The sequence below is a fragment of the Mytilus californianus genome, unplaced genomic scaffold, assembly GCF_021869535.1.
Source record: "Mytilus californianus isolate M0D057914Y unplaced genomic scaffold, xbMytCali1.0.p SCAF_4, whole genome shotgun sequence".
Lineage (NCBI taxonomy): Eukaryota > Metazoa > Mollusca > Bivalvia > Mytilida > Mytilidae > Mytilus > Mytilus californianus.
The window spans coordinates 119,697,225-119,712,202 of NW_026262690.1; the positions used below are offsets into that span (position 1 = coordinate 119,697,225).

Below are 14,978 nucleotides of genomic sequence, written 5' to 3' on the forward strand. Positions count from 1 at the left end.
ATATACTATCAATACTAGTATCTGATTCGACCCAGAACTTGTAAATTATTGACAATCTTAAGGAAGTTCGCTACTCAGTTTCAAAATAACAAGCTTTTCATAACACTAGTACATATTGATAGGGGATAAATAAAGGAACAAAAAGAGCAAAAACAAAATATAGGTCAATGTGCTTGCTTTCGAGATATTAGCCATTGAAATTTTGGCGGAAGAATATTCTCTCTTGATTTTTCATAGCTTTATCATTAACAAGTTAAAGTTCTCAAAAACTATTAAAAAATAATGAAGATTTTATAAGACTTTTACAGATGGCTTATAACTATGCATGTAAAAGATTTTTTAAATGAAAAATGGGGGTCAATGGGCAAAATTTTTTAAGGCATTCAAATAGATAAAACCAGAGGATTCCGAAAATCTGACAAAAATTCCAAAACATGACAAGCGAACTTCCTTAATTATGTGGAAAACAAAAGGGCCTGGAATGGTGTAATTTTTCAACATCACTGTTGTACTTTATTAGTTATATATAAAGTAGAATTCTTTGATTTATCGTTTTGACGCCATGTCGGCTTACAAATTGGACTTCGTTATTTTAGTAGTATAGATATACAGTTTAGTGACACTTACCTTCCTGTTATGCCCTGCATGTGTATCCTAAACAAACCATTTTGTAAAGCATGAATAAAGATTATGAAGGTATCTTTCTCTGCTGATTTGGTGGTCGATGACATCAATGAAGTATTCAGGTGTTCCATACCTGTCCTTGTCACACTCAGTATATCCTCTGTAATAGTAAACTTTATTAAAACTACTCAAGCTTAAAATATAGGTCACGGTGACCAAAATTCAACTTTTATACTATGATGTACTGTGTCACATATGTAGTGATGAATATATTTGATTCATATCTCATGAGACTGATGTTTAATTTTAATCCTAACTGACAAAATGTTTCCTACTTTCAAAATGTTATACAAGTAATGTTGAAAAGGATATAAGATTTCATAAAATTTTAAAAAATAAGCTATCAAATTTTTAATGAGCTGATTCAATGTTTTTGTTTCACTGTTGCAAAGTGATATGTTATTCAATACAAAATCACTGACAAATGCAATATAAACTAATTTTCTACTATGCAAACACTTTTAAAAAACCAATGAACTTGCATGAGTATGTGTGAATCACTAAATGTAAACTAAATTTCATTTTTCTTTAACACTTTTATTGAGAATTTTTAAAAACCATTCAAATCCACATTAAATGCAGTTTTACCTCAATCCACAAAACTGAACATGATAATCAAAGAGCTGATTGCTCTGAGGTGGAAGAAGATGCATAAAAGGTAACTTGAATTACAATAAAAGCAGCCCACCAAACCAGTCTGCTTTGTCCCATTATTGTTTTCGACTTATTTTTTTCTTCCAAAAATAATAATACTCATAACTCAACCAAAACTCACTATACTTAACATAAAAATCTGCAAATACTGTTGATTCAAATTAAATTTTCTATGACTAAATTCCATACATTCGCCTCAGCATGGTTAACTTGATGCAATGCAATTTCGCCAAACAATTATAACAGTAATTGATTTGGTTTCACTTGAAAGTTTTCTGTCAAAGGCAGATAGTTAACTTTAAAAAAAAAAACCTGAACAGTTGGGGCAAGTATGGACACAACATTCAAGCTTGATACAGCTCTGAATTTTGGATTGTGATTAAATATTTGACACAGCATAGGTTTCTGACACAGAATGAATGTGGTCAAAGAACTTAAAATTTTTTAATTTACCTATTATGGTCCAATATGCAAAATCTAAATACATACACGGTTAGATTCAGCATATCAAAGAACCCCAAGAATTCAATTTTTGTTAAAATCAAACTAAGTTTAATTTTGGACCCTTTGGACCTTAATGTAGACCAATTTGAAAACGGGACCAAAAATTAAGAATCTAAATACACGGTTAGATTCAGCATATCAAAGAACCCCAATAATTCAATTTTTGATGATATCAAACCATACCATTATTATTTGCTTTTATATATAAATCAAAAATAGCCAACTTAAAATGAAAAATTTTTTAAGAAAAAAAAAAAAGGAAAAAAAGGAAAATAAAAATCCCCCCCCCCCCCAATTTTTTGAACCCCCTTTTGATTCATCACCCCCAAACTCAATCTCAGCCTTTCCTTTGTGGTATGGTACCTTGCAGTACAATTTCAGAGAGATCCATACACTTGAACACAAGTTATTGTCTGGAAACTGTAAAAATGCTTGTTTTTTGTCCCCTTTTTGGCCCCAAATTCCTAAACGTTTAGGGCAATTACCCCCAAACTCAAACCCAGCTTTTCCTTTGTGATATGGAACTTTGTAGTACAATTTCCTAAAGATCCATACACTTACACACAAGTTATTGTCCTGAAACTAGAAAAATGCTTGTTTTTTTGCCCCTTTTTGACCCCTAATTCCTAAAATTTTGAGGCAATTACCCCCAAAATCAATCCCAGCCTCCCCTTTGTGGTATGGTACCTTGCAGTACAATTTCAGAGAGATCCATACACTTGAACACAAGTTATTGTCTGGAAACTGTAAAAATGCTTGTTTTTTGTCCCCTTTTTGTCCCCAAATTCCTAACCGTTTAGGGCAATTACCCCCAAACTCAAACCCAGCTAAAGTTTAGGGCAATTACCCCCAAACTCAAACCCAGCTTTTCCTTTGTGATATGGAACTTTGTAGTACAATTTCCTAAAGATCCATACACTTACACACAAGTTATTGTCCTGAAACTAGAAAAATGCTTGTTTTTTTGCCCCTTTTTGACCCCTAATTCCTAAAATTTTGAGGCAATTACCCCCAAAATCAATCCCAGCCTCCCCTTTGTGGTATGGTACCTTGCAGTACAATTTCAGAGAGATCCATACACTTGAACACAAGTTTTTGTCTGGAAACTAGAAAAATGCTTATTTTTGGCCCCTTTTTGGCCCCTAATTCCTTAACTGTTGGTACCATAACCCCCAAAATCAATCCCAACCTTTCTTTTGTGGTATTGAACCTTATGGTAAAATTTCATTGAGATTCATTCGCTTAAACTTAAGTTATTGTGCAAAAACCAATGTGTCTTCGGACAACAACGACGCCAACGTCATACCAATATACGACCGCCAAATTTTTTTGCGGTCGTATACAAATTCTAAATATATCCAATGCAGATATGTGTCAGGCCAAGGATTGACCAGTCATGTCAGGTGATGACCTTGCTATGTTATTGCGATAATTTAGAGTCAAGCGCACACATGAATCTGCTGGTGTTTTACACATCAAACGATGCACCGTCAGTTGACAGAATCACGTGTTCGCTTCACTCTTTTAGCATTTCAAACCCGTTCATTTAAAGTGCTTGACCCATATATCATATTTGTTTTTCATCTAATATTTTTACACAAAAGTATAAGGGTAGGAAAGGCATTTTCCGTCAGGAGTCACACAGCCCTTTTCTGAAATTTTTCATGAAAATAAAACTATTGACAGCAAGGAATTACTGGTTCCGTACTCGAGCCTCGAAATGTGTCATTTTTGTGTGTACCTTAATGATGAATAACGGTACAGTAAAGAGCTGGACTATTCAGTTGTTAAATCCCGTTTTTTTATCACTTCTAAAACTTTGAAACGTATTAAGGCAATAAAGGCCATCATTGGGAACATTCCGACAATGACCGACATGAAAACTACGTACTTTCGAAATGGAATCCGTCAACAGACATTAGTTTGTACATTGATATTTCTGTCAACAGACGGTGCATCATTTGATGTGTAAAACACCAGCAGATTCACGTGTGCGCTTGACTCTTTATTATCGCAATAACATACTTAGATATTCTAACTTTCTTTTTAAAAAACACATGTTGTCTAAAACTGGAATATGACTTAATTGATTGCATTAAAGATCTGAACGCAGACGGAACAACTAAATCCATGTATTTTTTTCAAGCATCATTGATTTGAAGTCGTACTCTCCACATATATACTTGACTTTAACTCAAGATGGATTGTATGAATATATGACAATTATGTTTATCATTATTTTGAAACTTTCAGATGCACAATTAAATTTCCCATTTGTGCACATGCGCAGATACGTAACCAACATGCTTTAAATTAACCCGAATAATCCAGTTGTTTTATTCCGATAATTCCAATTATTAATCTACCAAAGACAATTATTACAACAATCAGTGAAAATTATTATCATGACCTATTAATGCTCCAAAACAAACCATCAACTTTTAATCAATTTTTTTTCATGTGTGTTCATGAATTTCGAGAATTTATACCATATAAATATCTGAATAAGTTTATTAAACTTTAATACCCATAATATTATTATTTTTTAATAATTGCAAGGACATATAAAACGTCCTTGATATAAGCAGTCAATATAATACTTCCACGATAAAAGTAAGGAGAAGTAACCCAGGGTGAACGTACTCTATGGGGACTAACTCAGGGCGAACAGACCAAGGGCGAACATGTAATCAGGGCGAACTGACCCGATACCAAATTCACGCATGCGTACTACAAACTCTACTTTAAAGACATCCGGTTACAAGTAAACTAATAAAGTTCATGTAAGATGAGATGAAATATAATAATTTACATAAATAAAAGGGTTGATATTAATACATTAAAACATGAGAAATTATAACACTAACGATAGTGATCATTTTTCAAGCCTAACTAATAAATTAAATGATGCAGATGTTTAGATCATGTGTAAACATCGGTGTCAAGATATAGCACAGAAGTTGTTATGAAATTGTAAAGCACAGAAAGGGATACGGCATACGTCCTGGTGACGGTTCAATGATTTTACAGCTGGCAGTAAAGGCTTTCAGAAGACTTGAAGTCTTCTTCCACCAAAAAAAGGACCAATGAAAATACAGTGGATTTATTTGTTCCTGAGTACCAATTTTTTTTGTTCGAGGCAGAATTGTAACTTTTTTATATATTTTATTTTGTAGAAACCTGCATACAGCTTATAGACAACTTGTACTTTGCTAAACATTTAAACTTTTGATTCGCCTTTTCCCACAAAAGCAACAGTAGTTGAATTCACAGTATGTTTTATACCAATCAAACTAAACAATAAACATACCAGTAGGGAAGTTCTCATGATCCTGGAAGTTCTCCAACCAAACTACTAATATTTTTATATCTGGACCAGCCATCAGAGCAGGTTGACGACCAGACTTCTTGAAAATTGGTTGATCGTGTGGGGAATTTGGACTGTCTCCCTTTATCTTGTCTACATGATCAGCTCTATCTAATGACAGAGTCTTTGGCTTGTTAATAGATATGTCTGATGCAGCCCTCTCAGCCATTTTGTGTGTCAAAAGAGGAGATTTATCTGGAATAAATGTTTTGATTAGAGACAAACTGTAAGATTGAAAAAAGTAAAATAACAAAAATACCGAACTCCGACAAAAATTCTAAACTAAAAGTCCCTAAGCAAATGGCACTATCAAAAGCTCATACACATCAAACGAATGGATAACAACTATCATATTCCTGACTTGGTAAAGGCATTTTCTTATGTAAAAAATGGTGGATTAAACCTGGTTTTATAGCTAGCTAAACCTCTCACTTGTATGACAGTCACATACAATTCCATTATATTGACAACGATGTGTGAACAAAACAAACAGACATAATAGGTAAAAATAGCAAAAATAGGGGTAAAGAGGGAGAACTATTATCTTTGATAACTAGCTTAACTCTGCTACATGCTAATGTGTCTGTCTCAAGTTATTTTCCTTTTTCAGTGGTTGTTATATCTTAATGTTTTTCGTTATTTTTGAGAATTTGGTGTTGATAGAAGATCTCTACTTGTTCTGTTTCACTTATTCACAACTTTTTTATATTCAATCCAGGCAAAGTAGAGCTCAACATATTATATAGACACTTGTCTATTGTGTAGAGCTGTATGTAGATGTCTTTTTGGTTATATTTCTCTGGGTTGCTGTCTCACTATCCTATACTTCACATATTTCATACAAAAAAGAAAATTAGCAGTTAAAAAAATAAAGTTATATTTCCCATTTTTTCTTGCTGAAAATCAACCTACATAGGTCAAAACTTTACACATGACACAACCAGAATCCTTCTCTGTCTGGTCTCCGGAATTAACTTGGACCATGAACAAATATATATTATGTCTTTCCACCTTACCTCCAGAACTGTTACTAGATGATATTCTCGATTCTGTAGATGGAACAACAAAAGCGACCTCTGACGAAACATCTGCCCAGTATAATACCTGTTGTCTACCATCATACACACTCCCACCCGTACTCATCTGGTAATCTGATGCTGTAAATATATCAAAAGTCATTTACCAAAATATATCTTGAAACATTTTCAACTGATGTGTTGACATATTAAACATTTCGCTTTTAAATTAAAGAAAATTCAGAAATGTTTGTGATGTTTTTATTATTGCAAAAATTGTGAATAAATATGTTCCTCAAAAATAAAAATTCATACATTTTAAATTTTGATGGAATCATTTGTTTGCAGAAACTCCTGAAATAGCAACAATAAATCTTGTATTTTAATCAATTGTTCAAAAATGGCAATGAAAATTGCACAAATAAGTTTCTGTATTTACAGTGTTTAACTTCAGTTCAGTTAATTAAAGCAAAAATAGATGCCTTACTAGGAGATGATAAATATATATACATTATTGTAGTTTATTTCAATGTTACCAAATGGAAATAGACTGTATAAATTGCAAAGAATATTGTCAGAAAATCTTATGAGAACAATATCCTCGGGCTCTGTCTTGTTAAGACAGAGAAACTTATCACTGATAGTCAAGCATACTTTCTGTATCTTTTGAACAGGGACCCAGTCAAAACATGATACAAACTTACCACTGATATCTTCCTCTGGTTCCATGACTTTCCAGCTTGTACTTATGTGTCCAGTCCAACCAGCATGCTTTCTTACATCTACAGGCCATCCAAGTGAATGAAGGAACTCAATAAACTGTGACTGTACATTACTTCTTGATGTCTATAATAAGAAAACATTTTTGCGAATCTAAAGCCTCCCTACTTTGAATTTCTTTTTAAAACCTTTTAATATTAGAGACTTTCAGAAAGATAAAATTATCATTTTCTGTCAGTTAAAAAAGTTATTTACAATTTTTTCAAATTAGTAATTAATTGTATGTGGAAATTTATCTGAATAAATATTGTTTAAACTATCAGACAGCAAGTTTTAATTTAAGGTATTTGTTTATTACTGAATAGGCTCAGAGTATAAAGTAATTATTAAATAAAATGCTCCGCTGTGGCGCAGCTTGATACGACCGCAGAGGTCGAACCCTGAACAGTTGGGGCAAGTATGGACACAACATTCAAGCTTGATACAGCACTGAATTTGGATTGTAATTAAATATTTGACACAGCATAGGTTTCTGACACAGAATGAATGTGGCCTAAGAACTTAAAAAATTTTAATTTATCTATTCAAACCATATCATTATTATTTGCTTTTATATATAAATCAGAAATAACCAATTTAAAATGGAAAATTTTAAAGAAAAAAAAGGAACCCCCCCCCCCCCCCCCCCAATTTTTTTAACCCCCTTATGATTCATCACCCCCAAACTCAATCCCAGCCTTCCCTTTGTGGTATGGTACCTTGCAGTACACATACATGTATTGGACTGTGAAACTCAGATCAGGAGTTTGGGAAATTTTGGTCAAGAGATTAGGACTCAGATCAGGAGGTTTTTAATCGACATAAATTCTGTCGTAAATGTAACCATGTGCTGTAGAAATTGTCTGTTAAAGTGTGTTTTCTTCAACTTTCCATCCGAATGTATTATGTTTATAGTACCCTTGTACTTATAAATTTTCTCTATCTTTTTAAACTTTGAACTTGTTCAATCTAACATTCTTCTTTATCAGTATGTTCTTTAAATTTTTTAGGTCATACATATCCTTTTTACCATTATTCATTGCAATCAGAACATTTGCTTATCTATTTGCAAGTAGATTTTTTTTTTTTATCTTTATGATGCAAGTAGATGTTTAATGCATGATAAGTAACACATTCAAACTATGATCATGGGTCATAGTTATTATATAAATTTCAATTTAAGCCTTAAAAGGAAGTATAGATCCCTCAAATAATTTTCAAATTATTATTTTTTTATTTGTCCTAAGACATTTAAAATCATTTAATGACCATCCTTTTATGATTATTTGTTCAATTTATATTTTATTTATATTCTTTTAAAAATTTACATTATTTAAAGGAAAATAACTTAAAACTGGATAAATCAAGGGAAGTAACCCAACATTCATTTTAAATACAAAGTTTTATTACACAACGGCAATTAGCCTGAGGTAACAATCGTTGATTACCAGTATGTTTGACACCCAAGGTGACAAGTGAAGCCATATAATTATGCATGTTAATTGATTTACAGATAAAATATAACTTCAGGTAATGTCAGTTACACCAGATATGTTGGGCTGAAATTTTTCATTCATGAAATATTTCATACACGGGATTTTTTTTTTGTCTTCAACGGGAGGAGACCCCTGAAAACGGGATTATTGTACTCCCGTTGGGAGGTTCATATGTATGAGTACAATTTCTGAGAGATCCATACACTTGAACACAAGTTATTGTCTGGAAACTAGAAAAATGCTTGTTTTTTGGCCCCTTTATGGCCCCAAATTCCTAAACATTTAGGGCAATTACCCCCAAACTCAAACCAAGCTTTCCCTTTGTGATATGGAACCTTGCAGTACAATTTCATAAAGATCCATACACTTACACACAAGTTATTGTCCTGAAACTAGAAAAATGCTTGGGTTTTTTTTGCCCCTTTATGGCCCCTAATTCCTCAAATTTCTAGGGAATTACCCCCAAAATCAATCCCAGCCTTCCCTTTGTGGTATGGTACCTTGCAGTACAATTTCAGAGAGATCCATACACTTGTACACAAGTTATTGTCTGGAAACTAGAAAAATGCTTATTTTTGGCCCCTTTTTGGCCCCTAATTCCTAAAATTTGGAGGCAATTACCCCCAAAATCAATCCCAGCATTCCCTTTGTGATATGGAACCTTGTGGTACAATGTCAGAGAGATCCACACAAGTTATTGTCATGAAACTAGAAAAATGCTTGTTTTTTGCCCCTTTTTGGCCCCTAATTCCTAAAATTTGGAGGCAATTACCCCTAAAAATCAATCCCAGCATTCCCTTTGTGATATGGAACCTTGTGGTACAATGTCAGAGAGATCCATACACTAACACACAAGTTATGTCTGGAAGTTACAAAAATGCTTATTTTTGGCCCCTTTTTGGCCCCTAATTCCTTAACTGTTGGTACCATAACCCCCAAAATCAATCCCCACCTTCCTTTTGTGGTATTGAACCTTATGGTAAAATTTCATATAGATCCATTCACTTAAACTAAAGTTAGAGTGCGAACACCAATGTGTCTTCGGACGACGACGACGCCAACGTCAACGTCATACCAATATACGACCACAAAATTTTTTTTGCGGTCGTATAAAAACATGCAAATAAGGGGGGGGGGGGGGGGGGGGGGGGGGGGGGGAACAGTTCTTGAAAATTGTAAAAATGGAAAAAATTATTTAACTATGTTCCATGTGAAAATAGTAAAAATATTCATATATTAATAAATGCACTATAGAAATAACTGTCCAGAATATTGCCCACTAAAAACTGAACTAGGAAGATATATAACACTACTTACTACATTGTCTATAATATCATGAAAATTCTTTTGACCAGATTTAACATAGAATATATGAACAGTATCATTGTCACGTGAAGTCACAGTATCTAATATCTCCAAATCTGTAAACAATCCCGAATTGGTTGTATCTAACATAACTAAAGCTGGTGGTATACTGCTGTTATTATTATCCTACAATTATATTTATAAATATTTATAGTACATTTAACAAAACATAAAACATAAAGATGAACCTCAATTCATATCAATTATATCTTTGTCCTTTGGTCTATGGTAAGATGTCAGATTGGCAATGATACCATATTTTCTTAATTCTGTTTTCAATAAAGCTTCCTTTATGATTGTAGCAGATTAAAATTCTATCTAGGTCAAATATGACTTTCTGTTGAAATGCTTCAGCAAAGCTCTTAACAAATTTGGCAAGCACATTTTTACAAGCATTTTGATTGACATGATTTCTCATTACTAGAGGTTGGTAACTATGCCAACTTCTATCATGTTGTCTTCATATTGTATATCTTACTACACTTACCCTACCATATCATGTACTATTTTTATTCTTTTTCGCATGTCATTCTCTGTACCTTTGATTTTATTGGTGTTTAAAGAATGGAACATTGTTGTTGTTGTTGTTGTTTTGTTGTTGTTGTTGAAAGTAGTTATATCCCTTTGATCAAAGTGTATTATATAAAAAAAAAACGAAGTAAAAATTCAGCAATTTTTGTGATAATTGAAAAGAAATGCAAAAAGCAAATAAAAATAGAAAATCCATACAACTCAAAAACATATAACATGTTACGTTAGTTGATAGAACAAGGTATAAATACATATTTGTGTTGATCCTGCCATGCAAATAACATCTTACTTCTGTTACAATATAAGGTCATTTAAACAGAGTATTCACCATACCTTTAAAGCTTCTAATGACAAGAAACCATAATGAGATAGGAACAATCTAGCTGTCTGGTATTCCTGTGTAATTCTGAAATGAAACAATTTCAAACTGTTAAGTACACTAGTTTTCACCATACAATTTTTAAAAAAAATGCAGGCAGAAGAAAGTCAGAAATAAACACGCATTCTGAGAGTATTGCATGGCAATACATAGTCCCCTACCGGGGAAAAATTCATTATACTGGAACAAAATGCTAACTTGTTCTATAACTTGTCATGGTGTAAACAAAAAGTAAATATCATGTCAATATCTTCAAGCATGACTAAAAACAGTGTGGAAAACTGATTTATATGAGTGAAAAAAACATTAGATATGATTAATAGTTCTCTAAAATTAGATATGATGTAATACAGTGTATATCTATTTTCAAATTATAATCAAATATAATTAATAGTTCCAAATATTTTTTCTTTCATTTGTCACAAACTAATATAGATTTGTAACTTATCTATAAAATGTCAACAACTTTTATCTACACAATGCAATGTTTTGAAATATATACATTAATAAAAATAAATTATTATATAATTAAAGGATTTCTCTTCATAATTTTTTTTTATATCTATAGCATTCAGAAAATTAGTTTATACTAAATAACAAACAAACCTGCCAAAAAATTCTTCAAATAATTTAACAAAGAATGTCTTTTAAAAAATTGAGTTATCTCCCTTTGTACAGAAATATGGTTTAACATAGTACTCTAACATTAGATATGGTCCAGAGTTATGGTCCATAACTCTGGTTTAATCATCAGACCGAAACAAAATTCGAACTTGATCTATAACTTGTCATGATAAAACTATATACCAAATATCAAATCAATATCTTCAAGAACGAAGAAAAAAAGTGTGGAAAGCTGATTTGCCGGACTGACGGATGGACAGACGGACGGAGTGCAAACCTAAAGTCCCCTTTGAATTCGTCGGTAGGGGGCTAAAAAAGATTAAAGTCTAACTGGGTACTAAATTATAAATGATAGAGAATAATCAGACTAAAAAAAAAAGAATCGAGAAAAATGGCACGAACAATAGACTATTTTCATATTACCGACTTTTGACTCCGGATTATATAATTTGTTGACTGGTTACCTTGGACATCATGGTACCAAGTCAGGTAAGAGCAAGCTAAAGAAGTAAAACCAAGCTTTCAATCGGTACAATTTTGGGGGAAAATTACCTGGTTAATATTTTTTTTTCACTACAAAATCATCAGAAAACAGTAAACTTTCCCCTCAAATTACACCGATTATATGTTTGATTTTACTTATTTTGGTTGCTCTTACTTGACCAAGTACCATGATGTCCAAGGTAACCAGTCGACAAATTATATAATCCGGAGTCAAAAGTCGGTAATATGAAAATAGTCAATTAAAGAATACAGAAATAACAACCCTCCCATCTATACCCTCTTTCATGTTTATTGTAGTCTCATAGTTGCAGTTTTTCAATCAATATCCTAGTTGGGAAATTATTTCAAAGTTAGAGCCATACCTTGGAGTTTTACATTCAATATCCTGGCTAGGAAATGGTGATTGTTTCATGTTGAGTTTACTCCTCCTACTGATTTCATTTTCAAACTGTACAGCTTTGTCAATAAATGATTTCAGTTTGTTCAGATCTGTACGATCGTTGTCTTTCACAAGAGATTCTAATGTGGGTATACTTTTATCTCTGAAACAAACAAAATAATGAAATAAATTGATCACTATTTAATATTTTGATGTACAAATGTATTCATTTCCATATTTTAAGAAATGTCATATTAATTTGCTATTTCATAGACTCACTTCCTCTCCAAAGTCTTTACTTTATTTTATTTTTTAATCAATATAAAGCTTCTTTTTTTTTGCTCTACATGTTAATCTGGAGTTTCCAAGAAATAAAATACCTTAAAAGTTCCTTAGAATAAAAAATATAAATATGCTGACAGACTTTTTGGACTTACCATTGTTTTTTACTATAATGTTGAGAAAAAAAAAAAAAATTATTACCAGCTTGCAGAAAAATTCAAAGAACTACAGATGATGGGTTAAACAGGTTTTTTTTTTTAATTTTAAGAAAACTTTATCAATAACATTAAATCAATTGTACCTTGCCATTTTTGCTTACGATTGAAGCTAGTCTTGAACTTCAACCAAAGTGGTTGACGTGACCAGCCATCTTCACACTCAGGTAAATATTGACCACCTTTAAAGAGACCTATAAGCCATTGCCAAGTATTTGAAGGATCATTCTAGATATTCCTAGTTCTAAAAGGACAATGATTTTAAACTATTGTTCTAACAACTTACGCTTTGGAGGGTGGTATCTTATCAGCTGATTCTGGGAAGTATCTGTGTTTTATATTGTGATGAATACCAACATTCTCCATAGGTAATGGTCGACCTGGGTCTGTCAAACGTGATCTTGATCGAGAATTTATCTGTAAAAAGTTTTACATTACAGTTGATTGCTCTTCCATCTGAACAAAAACTACTATGTGTTTAAAATCTCTAAACAAATGTTATAAGTTAAAATTTCTGCATAAAAATTGTGCTAACCCTTACTTTTTTCCCATTGTACTCTGTCATATTACCACCGTTTAGAAATAGATATGTCTAAATTTTATGTTGCTTTCATTTATCCTTTTCACAAAGATACATGTATTTGACATATTGAGAAAAATTTTTATGTTGCTTTCATTTATCCTTTTCACAAAAATACATGTATTTGACCACAATATTGAGAAAATTTCACATTAAGCTGACCCTACCACTGTACATATTTCTTCACTAATATTGAAGGTTATAGTTCTTTAGTTTCTTAAGAACATTTCAGCCCTTTTCACAAAATTGGTGATCCCATTTCAGAGGTGGTTATTCTGATGAGGTAATTTGATACTTTTAGAAATGAGCGAGTGTCAGCTTACTTTATTATTTCTCGGTGAATGTCGTAATTGCATGGTCCATGCATGTCTTCCAAATGGTCCTCTTATTAAAGCTGTAACTGTTGGTAATGGATCTAAAAAAAAATAAAGTAAGAGAACGGAAACCAATTTTGGGACGGACAAGGGTAAAACTTTATGTCCAATCCGCTACGGCGGGGCATAAAAATTAAATATTCTTTGTAAAATTTAAATTACTTTGAAGCTGAAAAAAATCACTATGTATTGACAAATGACATCATTACTCATATTTGCAAAAATCAAATCTATGATTGATTGAAGCATATACAATGGTTTTTGGTTAATTGCATATTTACCAGAACAAATTTCTTAATTAGGCTGTTTATGCTATGGGGTCAAACCAGATTGGATGTAAAGGAAATCCTCAAAGAAAGATGAGGACACTTGTCAGCCTATGCAAACAACTGGATTTATTTACTTTAAGTGATAACTGAGTAAAATTTCACAGGACATTGAAATCTAAAATCCTTTTTCACAATTTAAGACAAATTCTAATATGATGTCCTTCTTTCGCTTTGGAAGCAAGGCCATGTTCTAATTACAATAAAATATGGGCTGCATGTGATTGACGTCACAATTGAAATTGCAACGTCAGTTGTATTTTGAACAACGCCGGAGGTCGAAATGGACAGTTTTGTTGGTGTTGCTCGCTAGGAAATTAAATTAAATCATTCTAAAAGTAAGTTTACTTATATATGTTTTTTTTTTTATCGTTCAACTGATTTGTTGTATTATCTCCCTTAGTGTGTGAAACTCTCACATTAGACACATGAAACTTGGCGCTATTCCCTAAACTGATACCTTCATTATTTCCTAATGGCTGTTCTAGTAACCCAACTATAATTGAGTTATCCAATACAAAGTATTTAAATGGAGATCCAGCCTCTGGTAAAGAATTGCCTTTACAGTACTTCAGTAAGGATTTCTCATCCAATAATGAAAACAAAGATTCTGGGCCACATGGTGGAGGAAAAGCTCCCTACAAAAAAAACATCAGTTAAATTAAAATTATAATTGTATTACATATTGTCTGAAATTTATCTTTGTTTACAGCAGTCATTCATAAACATTCAAAACAGACAATAAAACTGATTTTTTTTATCATATCATATCTACCAAATAAATATATTATATTAAGTTCTTGCAGATTTCTAATTTCAAATCAAACTAACTGATTTATTTATCATATCAGATAAAAGAATTATCTATATCTTTCTACCAAATATATTAAGATTTCTAATTTCAAATCAGAATACATTGTAATTTGGCTAAATCACAAA

At 32.1% G+C, this 14,978-nt stretch overlaps 1 protein-coding gene across 5 annotated transcripts in view; it reads right to left on the reverse strand.

The window, feature by feature from the left end:
• The window catches only part of LOC127699181 (ral GTPase-activating protein subunit beta-like), a 57,379-nt gene that overhangs the window by 5,159 nt on the left and 37,242 nt on the right, over positions 1-14,978 (reverse strand). For all 5 annotated transcript variants that reach the window (XM_052202924.1, XM_052202925.1, XM_052202923.1 and 2 more), the window contains 10 exons: positions 14,500-14,677; positions 13,663-13,754; positions 13,046-13,176; positions 12,246-12,425; positions 10,710-10,782; positions 9,798-9,971; positions 6,930-7,071; positions 6,226-6,366; positions 5,153-5,404; positions 628-784 (listed from right to left, as the gene is read on the reverse strand). In XM_052202924.1, coding sequence (XP_052058884.1) covers positions 628-784; positions 5,153-5,404; positions 6,226-6,366; positions 6,930-7,071; positions 9,798-9,971; positions 10,710-10,782; positions 12,246-12,425; positions 13,046-13,176; positions 13,663-13,754; positions 14,500-14,677 — 1,520 coding nt within the window. The remainder of the gene's footprint in view (positions 1-627; positions 785-5,152; positions 5,405-6,225; positions 6,367-6,929; positions 7,072-9,797; positions 9,972-10,709; positions 10,783-12,245; positions 12,426-13,045; positions 13,177-13,662; positions 13,755-14,499; positions 14,678-14,978) is intronic.